The sequence below is a fragment of the Lissotriton helveticus genome, chromosome 11, assembly GCF_964261635.1.
Source record: "Lissotriton helveticus chromosome 11, aLisHel1.1, whole genome shotgun sequence".
In the NCBI taxonomy this organism is placed as follows: Eukaryota; Metazoa; Chordata; class Amphibia; order Caudata; family Salamandridae; genus Lissotriton; species Lissotriton helveticus.
Genome location: NC_136072.1, coordinates 940,266,420 through 940,291,913, shown reverse-complemented (window position 1 = coordinate 940,291,913; position 25,494 = coordinate 940,266,420). Strand labels below are relative to the sequence as shown.

Here is a 25,494-nt window from a genome sequence, read left to right as displayed (position 1 = left end):
TTAGCATTTAAAAAACTTATTAAATTCACTGAAAAAAACATAGGTTTCACACCAGTTATAGTTAGGTGGAAATTCTACTCGCATAAAACCATTGAAATTCCCACGTTATAGTTAGTTGGACTCACTATAACTTGCGCGTGCAATGCACTGCTGTCACATATTACATCACTCATGACATGGTCAGTGACATCACTCATGACATCACTGATGACATCTCAAATGACATCACTGATGACATCATCCAGTGAATGTGTATCTTTCTGAAAAATAAATATTTTTTATATATATATATCTAAAGGTTGATGGAAGAATAAATGGGTAAATAAATGTCTAAATGGATTTTTTTGTGTAAAATTGATGGGTTAACTGACTTATTAAATGTATCTTAGTGAATACATATATTAGCGAGTAATGTTTAAATATTTAAATATCTGTATCTGTGTCTCACTTTGTGTATAAGTGGCTGCATGCATTGGTGAGTAGCTACATGAGTGTGTATATGGGTTATTAGTTGTTTTTTTGAGTATCAGTATCAGTGTCTGTATGGTTCGGTGGGGGATATTACTTAGAGCACAGATGCATGAATGAGTGACTCACTATTTGTATGTATTTTGAAGACAGCATGTGTGCAAGACTGTATGGGTGGATGATTGTGTGTATTGGTGGGTTAGTGAGTATGTGTTTTTATAATTGATTGTTTAAGAGAGTAAATATGTTTCCGTTTCTGTAGAAGTATGTGTAGTGGTGTGTATATAGCAGTATAATCAAGTAAATGTTTTTTTGATAGTTTATTTGCATGTGTGAATTTGTGTGTGAGTAACTATATGGATGAGTATTAGTGTGTAACAGGATGTATAGGTGTATGAGTACATATGATGAGTAAGTACATGCATGAGTGACTATATAGAACTGTTGGTGAATGAGTGGATGTGTATGTAGATGTTGGAATTACCTAATAAGTTGTTGTAATTGGTATTGGTTTCTCCTTTTTTAAGAAAATGTTAGTTTCTATTTTTGAATGTGTGTGTCAAAGGCTATTTTATGCTGATAGGAGGTCTGCCACTTTGTCACAAGGATGTTGTCATCAGTGATGTCATTTGAGATGTCATCAGTGATGTCATGAGTGATGTCACTGACCATGTCATGAGTGATGTAATATGTGACATCATCAGCAGTGCATTGCACGCGCAAGTTATAGTGAGTCCAACTAACTATAACGTGGGAATTTCAATGGTTTTATGCGAGTAAAATTTCCACCTAACTATAACTGGTGTGAAACCTATGGTTTTTTCAGTGAATATATATATATATATATATATATATATATATATATATATATATATATATATATATAATATATATATATATATATATATATGTGTATATATATTCTCTGCAAGAAAATAAAGGTTAAAGAGAAGTTGTAGTTAGATTAAAATGTCAGTTAAATCATAACAGTTTAAACTCACAAAAACACTGACATTCGCCAGTTACAGTTTACTGAGCTAACAAAATTTGTACCCCCACCACGCCCAAATGATTTTAAGTGATCAAACAATAAAAAAATGTACTCTCTCTCCCTAGAAAATAACTCAAAAAACAAAGGTTAAAGTGACGTTATAGTTAGGTATGGTACTATTATCTTAGTTTGCATTTAAAAAAAACTCTTAAATTCAGCCCAAAAACAAATGAGGTTAAAGTTATTTCATAGTTATTTGAAAATATTAGTTAAAACCTACATTTTAAACTCATTAAAAACACTGAAATTCCCCACTTATAGTTTAGTGACCTAACTATAGGAGGCTCGCCGCCATGCACTGATTATTACCAAACACATTAGATTTCTCATGACATGTGCAATGACACAATTGATAACATCATTGATTACATCTCGAATTATGCTTTTAGTGAATTTCTAGGGTTTTGCAATGTAAGCTAGAATCTTAGGGGGTCATGAGGATGTCTTGCGGATTGCCTCCGCCAGTATGGCGGTGGCCACCGCCAGCCTGGCGGAGGCAATCCGCCAGACATCCTTTCCTGAATTCAACCCCGCCATATTACAATGGCGGGGAGGACCGCAACGGGTGAAAACACCGCCCGCCTGCTTTCCGCCCCGGTCGCCTTGCGGCCGGGGCGGAAAATGATTAATATGGTGGCGGTGTCTATTAGACACCGCCAGCCATATTAACATGGGCTGTGTGTCATGCCTTTCCGGCAATGCGGGCCCCCAGAGTGAAGCAGAGTGGTGACATGCACACGGGGGTACTTGTGGTACCCCCCCACATTTACATAAACAAAGCGGCAGGCACCGCGCGGTGCCTGCCGCATTGTTTATGTAAATGCTGCAAAGCATTTTTAGTATTGTGGCGGGCGGTGCAGAGAGCACCGCCCGCCACAATACTAAAAATACAGGATGTGCCCGCCACTGTGGCGGGCACATCCTAATACCCCCCACGGGACCCCCGCCCTTATGGCGGGCGGTCCCATTTACCACGAGGATGGCGGGCGGGCAAAGTCCGCCCGCCATCCTAATGAGGCCCTTAGTATCTAGCACAATTATGAGATCACTTTAATCTTCGTTTTTTTTCAATTAATGTCCTACATTTTTTAATGCATAATAAGTTATTATTACCTGACTTAACTATAATGTTGCTTTAAGCTTTTGTTTGTTGAGTGAATTTGTAGGTTTTTTTAATGTAAAGTAAGATAGTATTACTTTAGCTAACCATATCATCGCTTTAACCTTTGTTTTATTCAGTGAATTGCTGGTTATTTTTAATCATATTTACTGCACTGCCTCCCTGAGCATATCTTTTAACCATGTACAGTAGAGGATTCAGGATATAAGAAATTGGTTCAGTAGTTGTGCAAGATATGAGGCTTGCACAAGTAAAAGATCTGCAATTGTTTCCTTACTGGGAACAAAGTACTCCACTGTAGCTCTCTCAGTGTAGCAAAGAAGAGCACTACAAGGAGTACTCATCTGAGGGCTAGTAATCTCCATTCACTAGCACACAAAAAGACTCCATAAATGATTGCTCAGTCAGTGCTTTCTCTTTAAAAAAGGAGAAGTAATTTTTTTACACACACGCTACTAAATACTATGCATTAATTTGCAAAAATCTACATCAAGAAGACAGATATACCTTGGGTGACATTCTGAAACCACATTTGAACCCTAAGGGGTCATAACCCACAAAATCACAATACTCGCTACCTATTCAAGCAAGGAAATCGCAATATAATTGGGTGTCATTTTGGATAAAGTGGGACTATTGGCTTTATCAGGGGGTAACCACATTGACATATGAGGCAAGCTGATTGGCTTTGTCAATGGCTAACAACATCAATATATATAAGGCACGCCTATTGGCTTTGTCAATGGGTCTCCACCCTAAAGGAAAAATAATCAGAGGTTGGAGAGTCAGCATTAAGACCAATGGGTTCAGTATGCATTCATTATGAAGAAAAAGCTTTGCAATGGTTACCAAATGCCATTGTCAATAAAATACTTTTGAATAAAGTATTGCAAATCATAATATGTGTCTGAGTCTTTTTTTACCACTTCAGGTCACATAAATTAAAATGCAGCCATAAGACCCACCACTAAGGTTCCCTGCACTCCCAAGCTGTAGAGCAAAAGCTCCGTCCCAGAGAGTGCTTTAAAAAATACTAAAAGGTCTCCCCAGGGCATGCATCCTGTGACCCGGGAGCCATAGGGGTAATGTCTCCAATTAATTCCTCATGGGGGCTGCTCCAATCCCTGCAAAAAAGACAGAGACCTAAGGACTCCAATTCTCCCAGACACTCTCAAAGAATTCATCAGAAGGGGTTTGAGCGCCTGGCTGAAGAAGGAAATGTCCAGAGACGGTTTAAGGAATGGGCAAAGTGGCATTTGCTCTAGGCTCCGATCTTCCAATCCCCCACCTTACCCCGCCACCCCAGGAAACTGATCTGCCTTTCTCTCTCTCTCTCTCTCTGTAGCTCAGCTTTGTCCATTTCTCTATCTCAAATTCATTCCACTTGACATTACCTCTGACTCTCTCTCTTTACCTGTCTCTACCTAAACACTCCATCGTCCTCTCTATCTCACTTATTTATTGATCTATCATCCATCACTGGATACCTGACACCACCCCCCTTTACCTGTCACTCTACTTCTATCCTTTATCTTGCTCATCACTTACACCTCTCTCTGTCTACCTTGCATCTTCCCTGCCTACCTCGCATTTCTCTATTACACCTCTATGTCTCTGCTTATCTATTGTGTTACCCATCTTTCTCACCCTCACTAAATCCACTTCTCTCCCTCTCATTATTATATCTACCCCTTTCGCGGGTTCTACCCATCTGTACATCCCTACCCATCTCTCTCAATTTTGCCAGCCTCACCTCTTTCTTTCAAATAAATGTTTCTAACTCATATTTCTTTACATGTCTCTAATGACCTCACTTCTATTACTTTCACCCTCTGAGCCTATATCCACATCTCATCTTACTACACCCGCTGTCCCCCTCACCTCCCTCTCTACCTCACTGATCTGTACCAATCTCACCTGTGTATCTTTCTGCAGTATACTCTCAACTTCATCTCTGTCTTTCCCTCACCTCTTTATGTACCTCTCCATTTGTCTGTACCATGTCTCTCTCTACCTTTCAAAAACCCATCTCCTTATGTCCCAACTCTTCCTCACATCTCTTTCTCATTACTCTAACTCACATCTCACTACCTCATTTCACTTTAGTCCTCCCCTCTCTCTCACGATCTAATCTCTAAAGATACCTCCCATGTCACTCACTACCTCACCTCTCTCCTCTTTCTACCTCTTTCCTCTCTACATCACATTTATCACCAGCTTATCTAGTTCTCACAACCTCTTTTTCTCTCTTTTCCTATTTTTTCTGTTTACCATTACCTCTCTCTCTCTCTGTACCTCTTTATCTATTACAATTTAACGTCTGAACCTCACCTTTCTGATTACATATCTCTCTACCACACTACTTTGCCTCTCCTCGAACACTCATTCTACTTCACTCTCTACCTTCATATCAACCTGACCTCTGCTTAGCTACTTCACCTGTCTTTCTACAACTAACATTCCTACTCCTCGCCTCTCACCTCTCTTGCTGTACCTTTCTCTTTGTTTCAATACTTTCTTTACATGACTCTTCTATGCCTCACTTCCCATTGTGTCCTTCTCTCTCTACGTCCCCACACATACTCCACCTTGTATCTCTATACTTGTCTCACTACCTCTGGTTCCCAAGTCTTCTACTACTTTCCAACTCACCTCTCTACCATACCTTGCTCTGGACCCCAACCCTTTCTAAATATTCTTCTCAGTCTCTCTCACTCTAAAACTTTAGCTGTCTCTCTAGCTTTTTTTTTCTTCACCTACCTATTCCTCGTTCTACCTCTCTGTGTCTTTTTTCTGGTTACCTCAGCTTGCTCTCTTTACCTGATCTCTCTCCCTCTTCACCTATGCCATCACAGCCATTGACATGCTTCTCCCTCTTTTGGTTTGCCATACTTATTACTTCTTTGTTATTTTTCTGTCTCTTACCCCATCCGATTCCTCTTGCTAAGCAGAACAAGAGGTGCCTGTGTGGAAAGAAACGCATATGTATATGCGGAGGAGGGGAGGAACAAGGGTGGGGAAGATAATAGTGGGAAATTAAGCAAAATTGCACCCAATAAATAAGGGAATTTGATTGTAACTATCTGTTTTTCCTTCCCTCCTTATCTGTTGGCCATATACCTAAGGCTGGCTACCCAGGAACACCTGCTACATCTGTCATGTGGAAGACCACTGGATCATCAAGACTTCTTCCTCATTCCCTCTGTAATGCCTATTTGTTTGCTCGATTGGCCTCTCTTTTCTATTCCTACGGCCCCTTCTACCTGTTCTTAGTGCTTAGAGGGGTCCTTATGGCTGCTTATGGAGCTATATAAATAAGCGACGTAGCATAGCTGAAAATGGCTGCAGCCAACAACCGTGTGTTGGTTTTCTCTGCTATCTGTAGGCTTCCATCTTGATCTCTCATCCACTACCTGGCAGCCTGTACACAGCAGCAGGCTGGACAACAAAGAAGTCATTCATAGGAGACACTGAGAAGGTATATGTAATCTCCACCAAAGTCCTCCTTCCCCTTCATTCTCTTATCACACATTATTCCGCATTCCCTCATTCTTTCTTCATCATATCTAAGACACAAAATGCATCATCCCCTTGTCCTACAGTACTCAATCTTGCTCTTAAACCCTTCATCATACAGTCATATACAGAACGTTTACCCTCATCCATCTCCCTTAGCCATTCCCATCAATATCTATGTCCCTTCTGGCGTACCAGCTTCAAACTCTACCACCACAGGCCTCCTTCTCTCTCCCCTTTTGCTCTCATCCCCCCTCTCCATTTTTCTTTCGCCCTTCTGTCAGCAATTCTTCTCCTCGTCTCACATATTATGCCATTCCATCTTCTTCCTATCTTCAGCCACGTTACGTAGCACCCTACGATTACTGTCCTATCACCTTACACTCATCCTTCACAAAGAACCATCACCCAAGACCCTGACATTTCTGAGTCATTTGCCATTTATTTCTTCAAATGGTTGTTGGAGAGCAGATCTTTCAAAGAAACTGTAAGTGCTTTTTACTTCCCTCACACCCATGGATCTTCTGCTGCATTCTTCTTTTACGTGTTAAAATAGATGTGACAGGGATACTGAAAAGTACATGTTCACCTGTAATAGGCCTCTTGGTGCTATTAACAGGCACCAGATTGTAAGTGTTTCCCATCTCAATGGTACTCGTTGTATCAACCTCTGAAGGATGAAAGGCTGAGTGGGCCCAGTATGATTAGAACTTATCAACATGGCACTAAACATAGATCTCAGGGGGGTGCATGCATTAACCCTCAGAGACACAAAAACCAGCTATTTTGGCCACTACCTATTGTAATTTTCAGCTTTATTGCCCTGGGGACAGGGCATTAAAGTAAATTACGGAGCGGCTGCTTCAAAGCTGCTCCGTGTTTCACCGTGCACGCAGCATGCCGCCTGCACTTTGAAGAGGGGAGAGAGGGCCCCCTGCAGGCGGATGCAATGAGTGACTGCACCCACCTACAGCAGGATGTCTGGAGAGTCCGTGGACCCCCTGTCTCCCTCCAGGGGGCTGCCTTTAGGTGGCACACTAAAGGAGCACCAACTTTTTGCGGCACACTATCAGTGCGCCTCGTAAGGGCATGTTTGCATGAGGCAGAGGCAAAGTGATTCCCTCACTTGCATGGGACTATGTCCCCATGCAAATGAGGGAGCGCCCTCTCCTGATAGCCTTGGCACTACATGTGCGCTAGTGCTATCAGTATTACCGAAGGGGACACACAAGAGTCTGCGGCCCCTTCTGTAATAACATTTTGTCAAGGGGGCGCACAAAGTGGGCTCACATGCCTGTTGCGCCATTGGGGCCTGGGGCCAGGGCCCAGGGCAGCTGAAAGCCCCAATTAGCACAAGTCCTAGATTGCTAAAAAAAAAAATTTAAAATACAGGACTTGATAGTTAATCATGCATGGTGGACCAAGGAATCTTGTCAGGTAGGCTGTGGGACGAGCAAGCTACAATATTATTTCCCTCAATTACATAAATAAAACATAGAACACATAACGAGCTTGCTCCCTCCCCCTCAACCCCGTCTCGTTTGAAGCTGAAACGGCAGTACAAGTTTTGCATCAACAAATAAAAAAACATGCATTTTCAGGATTTTGGTCAGACACATTTTGCCAGTAAAATGCAGGTTGCATTTATCCAGGGAAAGTGTTCAAATCCGTGCACATAGGTGAACCAATACCAATACCGATGCTTGGAGTTATTCCGTATTAAGAGAGTCACAACTCTTAATGGTGCAGTAACACGCCACAGTGTAATTACCAAACCCCGGAACTTCAGTAATTTCAGATGTTGCATTATGTCTCTGGTTTTAACTTGGAATTCATAATAATTCAAAGACTTCACGTTGCACAGTTGCATGTGCCAACAGCTCACCCAGTCTACTTTTTATCATTGCATTCAGGTACCTGTGGGCCTGTTTAGTGCCAAACTTAAAATACCAAAATGCAAAAACCGTCCAAGATCAGTTACCAGGAACAATTGAGCGCTCTGGCTGAGAAATTAAATCTAATGAATTTACATACACAGATGTATATAAAGACCTGGCACCTCAGTCGTGAAGAATGATGCCTTCATAAGTTTTTTTTTTGTTTAGTTTTTTTTTAGCTTCAAAGACTTCATTAGGTTGGGCTTACCCGGCTCGGCCTCTCCGGCGCCTTCAGCAGCGGCTCCTTCTCCATGGCGCTATCCGGCTCTCGCAGGGCTGCTCTCTGTAAGCGGTCGTGAATGTCCGAGTACACCATGGACTGCAGCCGAAGGCCGTGAGACATCACTGTGCCGTCCCTTTCTTTAAAAACTCGGGCTGGGCTGAAGTGAAGACAATAGACGTCATTATACGGCCTGGCGCTTCCCTGCGGGTCATCATATGAGGCCACGCTTTGTAAAAGACATTTAGCAAGCTCTGTTCACTCGCTTTAGAGCAAAGCGAGAACCGCATTTGTCACGGGGCTTGGGCAAATGATTTACAGTTACTTGAGGATAGGGCCCCGAGGTTAGTCAGCTGCTCACGGGGATCTGATAATAATAGAAACGTCCACCGGGGTAGAGGTGTTTTATACATTATTTTAAGAATGTTTTGTATTAGTGGGAAGGGCAGGCACTATTGAACTACACAGCGATTTTTTTTTTTTTGCAGTTTTATTTTTTTTGCAGTTTTTTATTTTATTATGTAGCGCAAACTCAACTTGAAGGTATGGGGGTGCTTACATGAGCACCAGTTAAGACACATTGGGGTATATTTACTAGAATTGCCGCAAACCCGTTTTTGCATTGGTTAGCAGCAATTTTCTTAATTTTGTCTATCACCGAAAACTATTGCCCTGTTAGCGATGTATTTACAATACTTTGCTACATGGCGATAGTATCAGCTGGCCGCGGGGAAAACTGCCGCTAACACTAGCATCAAGGCGATAAAAAAATTACCGCTACAGAGAGAAAAGTGACGAAAAGCCAATAGGTGGCAAAAAAAATCACGACAGTCAGCCTAACGTCACTTTTCAGCCTCTAGAGCCAGCGGCCCTGCAAGCCTTCCTTAGCGGCCCTCGGACCTTACAGACATCGTACCTGTGTTCTTTTTTAAATTTTTTTTAAGTGTCAACAAACACCACCCACTGCTTTGTGGGGGCCGGGCGATTCCAGCCACAGTCAGAGTGGAGCTGCAGGGGCGCTAAGAAGAGGTGAACAAAACCTCATTAACATGTAAATGGTCTTTTAAAGACCTGTAAAGTACTGGGGTGGGCTGTGTGTGTGCCCAGGAAACTGTCTCAGCTGGGCTGACACAGACAAGCGGGGTGTGGGGAGGGGGAGGACAGCGGGTGTGGTGACAGAGGACCGCAGGGACTGGGAGCCTGGTGAGGTGGGAGGGCAGCAGGGAGTGAGGGCCCGGTAAGGTGGGAGGGCAGCAGGGAGTGAGAGCCTGGTGAGGTGGGAGGGCAGCAGGGAGGGAGAGCCGGGTGAGGTTGGAAGGCAGCAGGGAGTGAGAGCCCAGGTGAGGTGGGAGGGCAGCAAGGTATGAGAGCGGGTGAGGTGACAGAGGGCAACAGGGGGTGAGAGCCGGGTGAGGTGAGACAGATAGAGATAGAGACAGATAAAGACATATTGAGACAGAGACAGATAGAGGCAGAGACAGGTAGAGACAGGGGCAGAAAGAGCTAGATAGGGTCAGAGACAGGGACAGACGGAGACAGATAGAGGCAGAGCCAGATAGAGGTTGAGACAGACAGTGATAGAGACAGAGAGCGAGAGAGATAGAGACAGAGATATAGGCAGGGACAGAGACAGACAGTGATAGAGACAGAGAGAGAGAGAGATAGAGACAGAGATATAGGCAGGGACAGATTGAGACAGAGACCGACAAAGAGAGATAGAGATAGAAACAGACAGACACGGACAGACAGAGACAGATAAAGGCAGAGACAGACCGAGACAGGCAGAGACAGATAGACGGAGAGGGAGACAGAGGGAGGGAGACAGAGACAGGGACAGACTGAGACAGATAGAGGCAGAGACAGGAACAGACAGATAGAAGCAGAGTGACAGAGAGACGGAGAGGGAGATGGAGAGGGAGACGGAGAGGGAGACAGAGAGGGAGACGGAGGGAGACGGAGGAGAGAGAAGGAGAGTAAGGGAGACAGAGGATGTGAGGGGGAGGGCGAGAGAGGGAGACAGAGGGAGACAGAGAGAGGCAGACAGAGAGAGAGGGAGATGGAGGGAGTCAGGGGGAGACTGAGTGAAAGAGAGGGAGTCAGAGGGAGGGAGACAGAGGGAGGGAGACCAAGGGAGCCAGAGAGCGGGAATCGGAGGTAGGGAGGCAGAGGGAGCGAGTCAGGTAGAGACAGAGGGAGGGAGAGGGAGTCAGAGGGAAACAGACAGAGGGAGGGAGACAGATAGAGAGAGGGAGACAGACAAAGGGAGGGAGACAGACAGAGGGAGGGAGACAGGCAGAGGGAGGGAGACAGAAGGAGGGAGAGCGATAGAGGGAGGGAGACAGAGGGAGGGAGTGAAGGGAGGGAAGGAGATAGAGGGAGGGAGACAGAGAGAGGGAGACAGACAGAGGGAGAGAGAGGGAGGGAGAGGGAGGGAAAGGGAGACAGAGGGTGGCAGAGGGAGGGAGACAGAGGGAGACAGAGGGAGACAGAGAGAGCAGGCAGAGAGAGGGTGACGGAGGGAGTCAGGGGAGATGGAGTGAGGGAGAGGGAGACAGAGGGAGGGAGAGAGACAGAGGGAGGTGGAGACAGAGGGAGACAGAGAGAGTGGGAGACAGAGACGGAGGGAGACAGAGGGAGGGAGACATAGAGGGAGACAGAAGGAGACAGAGAGAGAGGGAGTGGGAGGGAGCGAGTCAGGGATAGACAGGGAGGGAGAGGGAGACAGAGGGAGATAGACAGAGGGAGGGAGACAGACAGAGGGAGGGAGACAGATAAAGGGAGGGAGACAGAGGGAGGGAGATAGAGCGAGGGAGATAGAGCGAGGGAGGGAGGGAGACAGAGGGAGGGAGATAGAGCAAGGGAGGGAGATAGAGGGAGGGAGGGAGATACAGGGAGGGGGAGATAGAGGGAGGGAGGGACATAGAGAAAGGGAGACAGGGAGAGGGAGACAGAGGGAGACAGACAGAGGGAGACAGACAGAGGAAGACAGAGAGGGAGACCGACAGAGAGAGAGACAGAGGGACAGAGATAGAGGGAGACAGAGAGAGGGAGACAGAGAGTGACAGAGGGAGACAGGCAGAGGGAGGGAGACAGACAGAGGGAGACAGACAGAGGGAGAGATACAGACAGAGGGAGTGAGACAGATAGAGGGAGAGGGATAGAGAGAGGGAGACAGAGGGAGGGAGACAGAGAGAGGGAGACAGAGGGAGGGAGACAGAGAGAGGGAGACAGAGGGAGTGAGACAGAGAGAGGGAGATAGAGGAAGGGAGGGAGATAGAGGGAGGGAGGGAGATAGAGGGAGGGAGATACAGGGAGGGGGAGATAGAGGGAGGGAGGGACATAGAGAAAGGGAGATAGAGAGAGGGAGACAGAGAGAGGGAGACAGAGAGTGACAGAGGGAGACAGACAGAGGGAGGGAGGCAGACAGAGGGAGGGAGGCAGACAGAGGGAGACAGACAGAGGGAACGATACAGACAGAGGGAGGGCGACAGATAGAGGCAGGGAGAGGGACAGAAAGCGGGAGACAGAGGGAGGGAGACAGAGAGAAGGAGACAGAGGGAGGGAGACAGAGGGAGGAGACAGAGGGAGGGGAAAGAAGGAGGAAGACAGAGCGAGAGGGAGTTGGAGGGAGGGAGGGAGACAGAGGGAGCGAGTCAGGGAGAGAAAGAAGGAGGGAGAGGGAGAGAGAGGGAGGGAGATAGAGAAAGAGAGCGAGATAGAGGGAGGGAGGGAGGGAGATAGAAGGAAGGAGGGAGGGAGATCGAGGGAGGGAGGTAGAGAGAGGGAGACAGAGAGAGGGAGACAGAGAGAGGGAGACATACAGAGGGAGACAGACAGAGGGAGACAGAGAGGGAGACAGACAGGGAGAGAGAGAGAGACAGAGGGACGGAGACAGAGAGAGACAGACAGAGGGAGACAGAGAGAGGGGGAGTAGGAGGGAGGCAGAGGGAGCGAGTCATGGAGAGACAGAGGGAGACAGACAGAGGGAGACAGACAGAGGGAGACAGGGAGATGGAGGAAGGGAGACAAAGGGAGGGAGAGAGAGGGAGACAGAGGGTGACAGACAGAGGGAGGGAGACAGACAGATGGAGGGAGTCGGACCTAGTGAGGGAGACAGACAGAGGGAGGGAGACAGACTGACAGAGAGAGACAGAGGGAGGGAGGGAGACGGACAGAGGGAGACGGACAGAGGGAGGAGACAGACAGAGGGAGGGTGACAGAGGGAGGGAGATAGAGGGAGGGAGGGAGATAGAGGGAGGGAGGCAGAGAGAGAGGGAGACAGAGAGAGTTAGACAGAGAGAGGGAGACAAAGGGTGACAGGCATAGGGAGGGGAACAGAGGGAGACAGACAGAGGGAGACAGACAGAGGGAGACAGAGAGGGAGACAGACAGAGGGTGACAGATAGAGGGTAACAGACAGAGGGTGACAGACAGAGAGAGGCAGACAGAGGGAGACAGAGAGGGAGACGGAGGGAGGGAGACAGAGGGAGGGAGAGAGAGGGAGACAGAGGGTGACAGACAGAGGGAGGGAGATAGAGGAAGGGAGGGAGATAGAGGGAGGGAGGGAGATACAGGGAGGGGGAGATAGAGGGAGGGAGGGACATAGAGAAAGGGAGACAGGGAGAGGGAGACAGAGGGAGACAGACTGAGGGAGACAGACAGAGGAAGACAGGGAGGGAGACCGACAGAGAGAGAGACAGAGGGACAGAGATAGAGGGAGACAGAGAGAGGGAGACAGAGAGTGACAGAGGGAGACAGACAGAGGGAGGGAGACAGACAGAGGGAGACAGACAGAGGGAGGGATACAGACAGAGGGAGGGAGACAGATAGAGGGAGAGGGATAGAGGTAGGGAGACAGAGGGAGGGAGACAGAGAGAGGGAGACAGAGGGAGGGAGACAGAGGGAGGGAGATAGAGGAAGTGAGGGAGATAGAGGGAGGGAGGGAGATAGAGGGAGGGAGATACAGGGAGGGGGGAGATAGAGGGAGGGAGGGACATAGAGAAAGGAAGATAGAGAGAGGGAGACAGAGAGAGGGAGACAGAGAGTGACAGAGGGAGACAGACAGAGGGAGGGAGGCAGACAGAGGGAGACAGACAGAGGGAGGGATACAGACAGAGGGAGGGAGACAGATAGAGGCAGGGAGAGGGATAGAAAGAGGGAGACAGAGGGAGGGAGACAGAGAGAAGGAGACAGAGGGAGGGAGACAGAGGGAGGAGACAGAGGGAGGGGAAAGAAGGAGGAAGACAGAGAGAGGGAGTTGGAGGGAGGGAGGGAGACAGAGGGAGCGAGTCAGGGAGAGAAAGAAGGAGGGAGAGGGAGGGAGATAGAGAAAGAGAGCGAGATAGAGGGAGGGAGGGAGATAGAAGGAAGGAGGGAGGGAGATCGAGGGAGGGAGGTAGAGAGAGGGAGACAGAGAGAGGGAGACAGAGAGAGGGAGACAGACAGAGGGAGACAGACAGAGGGAGTCAGAGAGGGAGACAGACAGAGAGAGAGAGAGACAGAGGGACGGAGACAGAGAGAGACAGACAGAGGGAGACAGAGAGAGAGGGAGTAGGAGGGAGGCAGAGGGAGCGAGTCATGGAGAGACAGAGGGAGACAGAGGGAGACAGACAGAGGGAGACAGACAGAGGGAGACAGAGAGGGAGACAGACAGAGGGTGACAGACAGAGGATGGCAGATAGAGAGTGACAGACAGAGGGAGACAGACAGAGGGAGACAGGGAGATGGAGGAAGGGAGACAGAGGGAGGGAGACAGAGGGTGACAGACAGAGGGAGGGAGACAGACAGATGGAGGGAGACAGACTGACAGAGAGAGACAGAGGGAGGGAGACGGACAGAGGGAGACGGACGGAGGGAGGAGACAGACAGAAGGAGGGTGACAGAGGGAGGGAGATGGAGGGAGGGAGATAGAGGGAGGGAGGCAGAGAGAGAGGGAGACAGAGAGAGTTAGACAGCGAGAGGGAGACAAAGGGTGACAGACATAGGGAGGGGAACAGAGGGAGACAGACCGAGGGAGACAGACAGAGGAAGACAGAGAGGGAGACAGACAGAGGGTGACAGATAGAGGGTAACAGACAGAGGGTGACCGACAGAGAGAGACAGACAGAGGGAGACAGAGAGGGTGACGGAGGGAGGGAGACAGAGGGAGGGAGAGAGAGGGAGACAGAGGGTGACAGACAGAGGGAGGGAGATAGACAGAGGGAAGGAGACAGACAGAGGGAGGGAGGGAGACAGACAGAGGGAGACAGAGAGAGGGAGACGGACAGAGGGAGATGGACAGAGGGAGACGGACAGAGGGAGACAAAGAGGGAAGGAAAGAGAGGGAGGGAGGCAGAGAGAGAAAGAGAGGGAGACAGAGAGAGGAAGAGAGGGAGACAGGGAGAGAGAGAGAGAGAGAGAGGGAGACAGAGTGAGTGAGTGAGACAGAGAGAGAGGGAAGGAGGGAGCGAGAGAGAGAGATAGAGAGAGGGAGAGAGACAGAGAGGGAGGGAGGGAGACAGAAAGAGGGAGGGGGAGAGAGAGAGAGAGAAAAGAGAGAGAGAGATGTGTAAATGCCGGGTCTGTTGGCTCAGTGGACGAAGGCATCCGCTGCAGGGGCCTGTGTTCAACCTCATGGTCAAATTCTTTTTCCTTTAGCCCCTCCCCCTCCCCCACTGACCCGGCCTCCAATGGTGCGGCCCTCAGCCACAAACCACACTGTAAATTCGGCCCGAGAGAAAGTTTGTGAGTACCCATGCTCTAGAGGCTAAAATAGCCTATAAATCCACCTCCAATGAAAACAAGCATTTGCAATGCAATAGGTCTTGCATTAGGAAAGTTTGAGCTATTGGTATTGTAAATGACAAATATTTTATTTATGTGTTGGTTTTGAAAATAGTGAAATTAATAGCTTTGTCATTTACAATGCCAATAGTTATAACTTTTGCAAATGTGACACCTATAGCATTTGTATTGCAATATGTGTTGTATTTACGTGACTTAGATGCATTGATATTAAAAATAACAATGGCTTTTAATTTTTTTAAATAATTAATACTTAAATAAAAAGTTACTGTCAATTATAATGGCAATAGCTTAAACTTTTGTTAATAACTTTTGTGAAGATTATGTTCAGTGTATTTTATTGTGACGAAAATCCAATAACAGTAGTGAAATATTAGCATCTTTTTGTGACAATAGTAATAAAGCTTGAAACATTGAGAGAACATATTTGAACCAGTTGCTGTTGAATGGTTGCACAGATTGATGCTGTGGTAGCGCTGAGTGATGTTGTGGTGGTGACGAGTGATGCTGTAGCGTTCAGTGAAGCTGTGGTAGCACATAGTGATGTTGTGGTGCCCCTGAGTGATGCTGTGGTGGTGCTGAGTGATGCGGTAGTGATGCGATAGATAGATAGAGTGAGTGCAATAGATAGATAGAGTGAGTGCGATAGATAGAGTGAGGGCGATAGATAGAGGGAGGGCGATAGATAGAGGGAGGGTGATAGATAGATAGAGTGAGGGCGATAGATAGATAGATAGAGTGAGGGCGATAGATAGATAGACAGATAGATAGAGTGAGGGCGATCGATATATAGATAGAGTGATGGCGATAGATAGAGTGAGTGCGATAGATAGACATATAGATAGAGTGAGGGTGATAGATAGATAGAGTGAGGGTGATAGATAGATAGAGTGAGGGCGATAGATAGATAGATAGATAGATAGATAGATAGATAGATAGATAGATAGATAGATAGATAGATAGATAGATAGATAGATAGATAGATAGATGGATGGATGGATGGATGGATGGATGGATGGATGGATGGATGGATGGATGGATGGATGGATGGATGGATGGATGGATGGATGGATGGATGGATGGATGGATGGATGGATGGATGGATGGATGGATGGATGGATGGATGGATGGATGGATGGATGGATAGATAGATAGATAGATAGATAGATAGATAGATAGATAGATAGATGGATGGATGGATGGATGGATGGATGGATGGATGGATGGATGGATGGATGGATGGATGGATGGATGGATGGATGGATGGATGGATGGATGGATGGATGGATGGATGGATGGATGGATGGATGGATAGATAGATAGATAGATAGATAGATAGATAGATAGATAGATAGATAGATAGATAGATAGATAGATAGATAGATAGATAGATAGATAGATAGATAGATAGATAGATAGATAGATAGATAGATAGAGTGAGGGCGATAGATAGATATATAGACATATAGATAGAGTAAGGGCGATAGATAGAGTAAGGGCGATAGATAGATAGATAGATAGATAGATAGATAGATAGATAGATAGATAGATAGATAGATAGATAGATAGATAGATAGATAGATAGATAGAGGGCGATAGATAGATAGATAGAAAGCACAGCAAAAGTGGGCCTTGCACAGTGTAAATTAGACCGTGAGCAGTAAAGTTTTGGTTATACTTGAAACCCCATCAGCGGCGACAATAAAGCATTATTAAACTGAACCGAAAGTGTGGGAGAGAAGGAACATGAGAAGCAGAACAAAGATCTAGGGCGAGAAGAGGATGAGGAACAGAAGAGCAGAGAAGTGACAGAATGAGACAAAGGGATAAAGAATAAAATGCAATGACACAGCAAACGAAGGAGAGAGGGGAGCATGTAAACGGGTCTAAAGGGACGTTAGTAAGAGAGACAGAGAACAACAGAAGTGAGTGGAAGGCAGAATGTTGAGAGGAGGAGTGAAAATAGAGAAATATGAGGTGTTAGTGGGAGAAGAAGGGAGGAGACAGCAAGGCAGAAAGAAGGAAATAGGAATAAAAATGTAGCACGAGGGGGCTGGAGAGAAATCGTAAAAGGGAATTAAAAGACATAAAAATAACTAGCAATAGCTATAGAAATGCAATTACAATACAATCTATTTTCAGGTTATGTTGATGTTATGGAAATTGTTGCAGTAAAAAAATCATAGCCGTAATACTGGAATAGAAGGGGTCCAATTAACATGTTTTGTCTGCAAAAAGGGAACACTTTAATAATTGCCTCCGACTTTCCACAAGTAGCTCACAGCTACTGATGGAAACCCATCTTTTTGACGCAGGTTCTAAGTGAAGTGTCAACAGAGACGGGTAAATGGAATGGATTGGCTTCAGTCTGACAGCAGACAACTAGAGCCTGCCAGCTGCATTTGAAACGCAGAGAAGAGATAGCATAGGAAGCCTACAAAAGGTATTAGTCCATCAGTTAGGAACAGATGACTTGTGCTGTCAGGGGAGGCAGCAACACTTTCAGAATACAGAAGCAGATTAATCACAGAAGTCCAAGAAATATAAATAAAGAAAGCAGAAGGGGCAGATACCGCTGAACTTAAGAGTTCATATTTCCCCACCGCAGATGCGAAAATAGTGCAACAAGTGACACCTAGTATGGAGAAACAGAAAGATGGTAAACAAAAAGTTAAAAAAAGCAAGTAGAAGATTAACTTTAGCAAAACAAAGCAAATCAATGGAAGGATCACATTTAGCAAACAAGTAGAGACAAGCGCTATCTCTTTTGCCCTCGTTAATGGTAATCTGTTGACCTCAAAAGTCTGGTTTTCGTTACCGTGATTGGAACTGCGGCCGTAAGACCTCTGCAGATGTCAGCCGCGAGCGTTTAACCATCTTCTGACTTGCATTGTTCCGATATCATGAGCAACAGCAAAAGGGTATTGAGTGTACGGGAAGAATTGGCGCTCAGACAGTATTAGCGTACATATAAAATGAAAAAAACAGCAGTAACTGGTGCAAGCAGGGAGGGGAGACCCCAAAAACCCCTCAATTTAAATGTGAGATTTCACATCTATGAGTTAAGAAACAAAATCCCGCGCACACAGATTAAGTATCAACAAGTAGAGTGCTACTATATATAAGTTACAAAAACAAAAATCCAACGTCGATTCTTGGAATTTTGATGTGTCACTCCTTTTATTTAGATGGTCACACCAATGGAAAATGACAGCCAGCCGACACGTGTTTCGTTATAGGTCTATACAATCACGGACACTATAACTCTTCAGGGCTGGAAAAATACAAAAAATGAATGACCTATAATAAGTCTGCTACAACAGTAATAATTCATAAATATGCCAAAGTTTATGTTACATTCTGCTCATTCCAAAGATTAACCTCGTTATAAGGAACCCAAAGGTGATTCTATAAGTAAGCTATAACAGCAAAATTACAATCCTACTCCGTATTCCATGGATAGATGCATTGCAATTTTTATAGCAACGCATAATTATACATGTCAATGTAATCTAAAAAAATGTAATAAATATAGTGGAAAGACACCCGTGAAATCTTTAAAAAGAAAACTGGTCGATTATTCATAAAAGGCTGAGCAACAATAACAACGGTATTTACAACAAAATTACATTCATGCATGAGCACGGTCCGAGTATATAGAAAGCTATATGCACAGCAATATTAATTATGAGCAAGGCGTGATAACTCAACCGCATGCAACCCCATCAGTGCAATGCGTAATACAAGTTATTTCAAAGCTACCTCAATGGCTGTGTCTTTATCTTTTTAGGGCTGGTTGTACAGAAGTGGGTAAGACAGGGAAAGGGAAAAAAAAAGGAAAACAACAGAAAGAGCAAAATTTAGTTGGTAACAGTGTCTAGAAATACAAATGACCCACACCCAAAAGGGGCGGTATGTCATATCAGAGAAGCCTCTTACCCCAAGTCCGGTGATAATTCCAACCCGGGAGGGTAACCTATTAGTTAGACGATGACGAAATATTGATTCTGTAAAGATAATTAAGTGCTCCATATTAGGGATTTAAAAATATTTCAACCCAGATGGCAAAGTAAACAAGTTATCTGAAACCTCGAATCCAAACAAAAGCACCAATAAAGCAAGAACATCTCAACTCTATATCATCTAGGAGGTATTGAAAAGAACACTAGGTCTCCAGAACAGTGAAATGTAAAAGAACTGAACGTCAGTAGAATCGACTCCAATGGCTATCCCAGCACAATGTATCAAAACTGTAATAGCCTTTAATTTAGTGCCCGAAATCAGAACTATTTAGTCACACCCTCACCCATGATGGCAGTCTCTTACCCGTAAGTTTCAAATCACCATGTAAATAGAAGACGCCAATATTCAGCACATTTGTGCCATCCAAAAAAGTTCAATGATCCAAATCGTGGATTTCGAGAAATTAGTCCCAATACACCACATGGGTACGTGTGGTGTCCGAATTCTAAAAGCAAAAAAATATATAACGGGATCTATTCGTCAATAGTTCCCAATAACAACAGGGTAATCACTATAGATAACTCCGAATCCACCGGATATAATTCAAAGAGTCCGAAATTCAATAAGGCAGCATTTTACCTGGGTAGAATCACCCTTGTTGAAACTGGCGTCCCCGACCCGGAAGTAACCACAGCGAGACCCGGAAGGTAAACTTATAGCCTCCGTGAAGCTAAAAAAGGCTGGAATGCGAACCTCCGTAATGGTTCACACGATTAGAAAAAAGACTATGTCATCACTAGGGAAACTCCAGGTCCCGATTGTATAAGCCCTACTGAGAATTGTTAGAATACTAAATAAAAAACGGTAAAAGCTAAATGTTCAATCCTAATTCAAGCTATTAATTCCAAATTGCTCCTAAATCGACAAAGGTTGCCCTAAGACACCACAAGAACATCCAAACTAAAGAAATATAATCGGGAAGGTAAAGGAGAAAGAAAAAGAATGGAGAAAGGAAATTTGATAAACTCCTATCAGTGCAAGTAGAAGGGGGTTCAAAATTAACCATCAAAAATAAGAGAGAATTACATTACATTTACACGGAAAGAAAAGAGGAACATAATATGTACAATTCAATACAAAGGTAATTTACAATGGTAGAAAAAATATATATATACATGTATATATAGAAGTGACAAGGTGATAGATATGAAACAACCACTGTAAGGAAAACGTTACGTAAGAGTGTTACAACATCCACTCTACATACCGGTAGTGTAGTGAGTACCCAAGTTAGTATAAAACAATAATATACAGGGCAGAGAACGAGGACATTCCCATATCCCTATGTTAAGTATTCAATCAAAATTACCGAAAATATTATATTGTTATTCACATTAAAACGGAATATTGATACTAAATGTGAGACACAAGAGGAGAAAGGGTGACGATACAGCAGTCTATTGTGTCACTAAAATATCTATACTAAGGAATCTAATTAAGGTCCATCAGTCCCCCAGAAAGAATTGCATCTCAGGGTCACAATTAAGACCCCGCCCCACTGTATGAAGTCTCATGATCCAGAAAGCCTCAGCACGTCTAAGGCGAAGTTCTCTATTGCCCCCTCTAGTGTCAATAGGGATGTGATCAATTCCAAAAAAGGCAAATTCTTTTTTGGGGCCTTGTGCCTGGCAAATACTTGCGTGAATTGCCACCGGGTATCTAGCATCTTCCTGTAAAAGAGCTCTGACATGTTCCCCAATTCTCTCTTTTAAGCTCCTAATGGTACTACCCACATACTGGAGTCCACATTTACATTCAATAATGTATACCACGAATTTGGTTAAGCAATTGATATTCATACGAATCTCATAGGTTTTGTTATCACAACCCTTGAAATATTTTGTCTTATGTTTAGCCCACCTGCATGTTCCACAGAATCCACATTTGAAAAAACCCTTGTTAGGAGAGTTCAGCCATGAGTTGGTTTTTATTGTTCTAGGGACTGTGGGACTAAGTCTATTGCGCAAAGTCCTACCCCTCCTAAATGTGATCTGAGGTTGTCTAGTCACGTAATTAGTCAGTGTCTTGTCAGCAGTAAGGATACTCCAGTGTCTTTTAAGACTCCTACGTAGGACATGGCTCAATTCATTAAAGTCAGTAACCATACGAATGTTGTCTTTTTTGTTCCCATTAGGAATAAGTTTTGGTTTAAGAGTTTCTTCCCTTTTGACTTGCTTAATTCTCTTTTTTGCCTTGTGGATGATACCAGGGGAATATCCTCTTTCTACTAAGCGTTGGTTCATATCCTCAAGACATTCTTGAAATTCTGAATCATCACTGCAATTACGTCTAGCCCTGACAAACTCACCATAAGGTATAGCACTGATTTGGTGTATGGGGTGAGAGCTGTCTGCGTGTAAGATAGAATTACAAGCAGTATTTTTCCTGAAGAGACGAGTCTTTAATTTGTTGTCTTCAGTGTACAGTTCTATATCTAAGAAAGAGATATGTGTACTGCTAAATTCCAAGGTGAATTCCATACCATATAAGTTGCTATTCATGTATGTAAGAAATTCCAAAAGTTCACCCTGTGTACCGGCCCATAGAAGGAGACAGTCATCTATATATCTCCCCCAATAGATAATTTTGTCAATCCATTCAGCACCTCTAATCCCCCAAATCCAATCTTTTTCCAGACAACCCATAAAAAGACAGGCGAAGCTGGGTGAAAATTTAGACCCCATAGCAAGCCCCTTGGTCTGTTTGTACCATTTCCCCTCAAATAGAAAAAAATTGTTATTGAGAATAATTTGCATCATTCTTATTAACATTTGGTTATGCAACCACTCCGTGGCTGGCCGGATATTCAACATTCGTGTTACTGCCTCCAAGCCCAAATTTGTGTTAATATTCGTATAAAGTGCGACCACATCCAAGGTCGCCATAATCATGCCAGTCTGCCAATCCACATCCGCAAGAATGCTTAAGATATGTTTCGAGTCCTGTATAAAGCTAGGTAGATTGCGTACAAGCGGGCCAATGAGCCATAACCCTACTGGACAATTGGGATTACTGATCAATAAACACTTGGTTGAGTGGCACTCCCAAGGTTTATTGGATGACGACGAATTAGCTTACTTAAAGGTATTTAGACCCACCTTTCCGTATTTATACACTTTGCCTAAAGTGCATAAAAACCAAGACTTCCCACCAGGTAGACCGATTATATCGGGTATCGGGGGCCCCACTGAAAAACTGTCCGAATACGTGGACTTTTTCTTGGGCCCGCTTGTACGCAATCTACCTAGCTTTATACAGGACTCGAAACATATCTTAAGCATTCTTGCGGATGTGGATTGGCAGACTGGCATGATTATGGCGACCTTGGATGTGGTCGCACTTTATACGAATATTAACACAAATTTGGGCTTGGAGGCAGTAACACAAATGTTGAATATCCGGCCAGCCACGGAGTGGTTGCATAACCAAATGTTAATAAGAATGATGCAAATTATTCTCAATAACAATTTTTTTCTATTTGAGGGGAAATGGTACAAACAGACCAAGGGGGTTGCTATGGGGTCTAAATTTTCACCCAGCTTCGCCTGTCTTATTATGGGTTGTCTGGAAAAAGATTGGATTTGGGGGATTAGAGGTGCTGAATGGATTGACAAAATTATCTATTGGGGGAGATATATAGATGACTGTCTCCTTCTATGGGCCGGTACACAGGGTGAACTTTTGGAATTTCTTACATACATGAATAGCAACTTATATGGTATGGAATTCACCTTGGAATTTAGCAGTACACATATCTCTTTCTTAGATATAGAACTGTACACTGAAGACAACAAATTAAAGACTCGTCTCTTCAGGAAAAATACTGCTTGTAATTCTATCTTACACGCAGACAGCTCTCACCCCATACACCAAATCAGTGCTATACCTTATGGTGAGTTTGTCAGGGCTAGACGTAATTGCAGTGATGATTCAGAATTTCAAGAATGTCTTGAGGATATGAACCAACGCTTCGTAGAAAGAGGATATTCCCCTGGTATCATCCACAAGGCAAAAAAGAGAATTAAGCAAGTCAAAAGGGAAGAAACTCTTAAACCAAAACTTATTCCTAATGGGGACAAAAAAGACAACATTCGTATGGTTACTGACTTTAATGAATTGAGCCATGTCCTACGTAGGAGTCTTAAAAGACACTGGAGTATCCTTACTGCTGACAAGACACTGACTAATTACGTGACTAGACAACCTCAGATCACATTTAGGAGGGGTAGGACTTTGCGCAATAGACTTAGTCCCACAGTCCCTAGAACAATAAAAACCAACTCATGGCTGAACTCTCCTAACAAGGGTTTTTTCAAATGTGGATTCTGTGGAACATGCAGGTGGGCTAAACATAAGACAAAATATTTCAAGGGTTGTGATAACAAAACCTATGAGATTCGTATGAATATCAATTGCTTAACCAAATTCGTGGTATACATTATTGAATGTAAATGTGGACTCCAGTATGTGGGTAGTACCATTAGGAGCTTAAAAGAGAGAATTGGGGAACATGTCAGAGCTCTTTTACAGGAAGATGCTAGATACCCGGTGGCAATTCACGCAAGTATTTGCCAGGCACAAGGCCCCAAAAAAGAATTTGCCTTTTTTGGAATTGATCACATCCCTATTGACACTAGAGGGGGCAATAGAGAACTTCGCCTTAGACGTGCTGAGGCTTTCTGGATCATGAGACTTCATACAGTGGGGCGGGGTCTTAATTGTGACCCTGAGATGCAATTCATTCTGGGGGACTGATGGACCTTAATTAGATTCCTTACTATAGATATTTTAGTGACACAATAGACTGCTGTATCGTCACCCTTTCTCCTCTTGTGTCTCACATTTAGTATCAATATTCCGTTTTAATGTGAATAACAATATATTATTTTCGGTAATTTTGATTGAATACTTAACATAGGGATATGGGAATGTACTCGTTCTCTGCCCTGTATATTATTGTTTTACACTAACTTGGGTGCTCACTACACTACCGGTATGTAGAGTGGATGTTGTAACACTCTTACGTAACGTTTTCCTTACAGTGGTTGTTTCATATCTATCACCTTGTCACTTCTATATATACATGTATATATATATTTTTTCTACCATTGTAAATTACCTTTGTATTGAATTGTACATATTATGTTCCTCTTTTCTTTCCGTGTAAATATAATGTAATTCTCTCTTATTTTTGATGGTTAATTTTGAACCCCCTTCTACTTGCACTGATAGGAGTTTATCAAATTTCCTTTCTCCATTCTTTTTCTTTCTCCTTTACCTTCCCGATTATATTTCTTTAGTTTGGATGTTCTTGTGGTGTCTTAGGGCAACCTTTGTAGATTTAGGAGCAATTTGGAATTAATAGCTTGAATTAGGATTGAACATTTAGCTTTTACCGTTTTTTATTTAGTATTCTAACAATTCTCAGTAGGGCTTATACAATCGGGACCTGGAGTTTCCCTAGTGATGACATAGTCTTTTTTCTAATCGTGTGAACCATTACGGAGGTTCGCATTCCAGCCTTTTCTAGCTTCACGGAGGCTATAAGTTTACCTTCCGGGTCTCGCTGTGGTTACTTCCGGGTCGGGGACGCCAGTTTCAACGAGGGTGATTCTACCCAGGTAAAATGCTGCCTTATTGAATTTCGGACTCTTTGAATTATATCCGGTGGATTCGGAGTTATCTATAGTGATTACCCTGTTGTTATTGGGAACTATTGACGAATAGATCCCGTTATATATTTTTTTGCTTTTAGAATTCGGACACCACACGTACCCATGTGGTGTATTGGGACTAATTTCTCGAAATCCACGATTTGGATCATTGAACTTTTTTGGATGGCACAAATGTGCTGAATATTGGCGTCTTCTATTTACATGGTGATTTGAAACTTACGGGTAAGAGACTGCCATCATGGGTGAGGGTGTGACTAAATAGTTCTGATTTCGGGCACTAAATTAAAGGCTATTACAGTTTTGATACATTGTGCTGGGATAGCCATTGGAGTCGATTCTACTGATGTTCAGTTCTTTTACATTTCACTGTTCTGGAGACCTAGTGTTCTTTTCAATACCTCCTAGATGATATAGAGTTGAGATGTTCTTGCTTTATTGGTGCTTTTGTTTGGATTCGAGGTTTCAGATAACTTGTTTACTTTGCCATCTGGGTTGAAATATTTTTAAATCCCTAATATGGAGCACTTAATTATCTTTACAGAATCAATATTTCGTCATCGTCTAACTAATAGGTTACCCTCCCGGGTTGGAATTATCACCGGACTTGGGGTAAGAGGCTTCTCTGATATGACATACCGCCCCTTTTGGGTGTGGGTCATTTGTATTTCTAGACACTGTTACCAACTAAATTTTGCTCTTTC

The 25,494-nt window shown here is 44.2% G+C and overlaps 1 protein-coding gene across 1 annotated transcript in view; it reads right to left on the bottom strand.

The window, feature by feature from the left end:
* LOC144792327 (solute carrier family 2, facilitated glucose transporter member 11-like) overlaps positions 1–25,494 on the bottom strand; it is a 591,893-nt gene that overhangs the window by 267,882 nt on the left and 298,517 nt on the right. The window contains exon 2 of the mRNA XM_078667282.1: positions 8,301–8,472. Within this exon, the coding sequence (XP_078523408.1) occupies positions 8,301–8,435 (135 nt within the window). The 5' untranslated portion in view covers positions 8,436–8,472. The remainder of the gene's footprint in view (positions 1–8,300; positions 8,473–25,494) is intronic.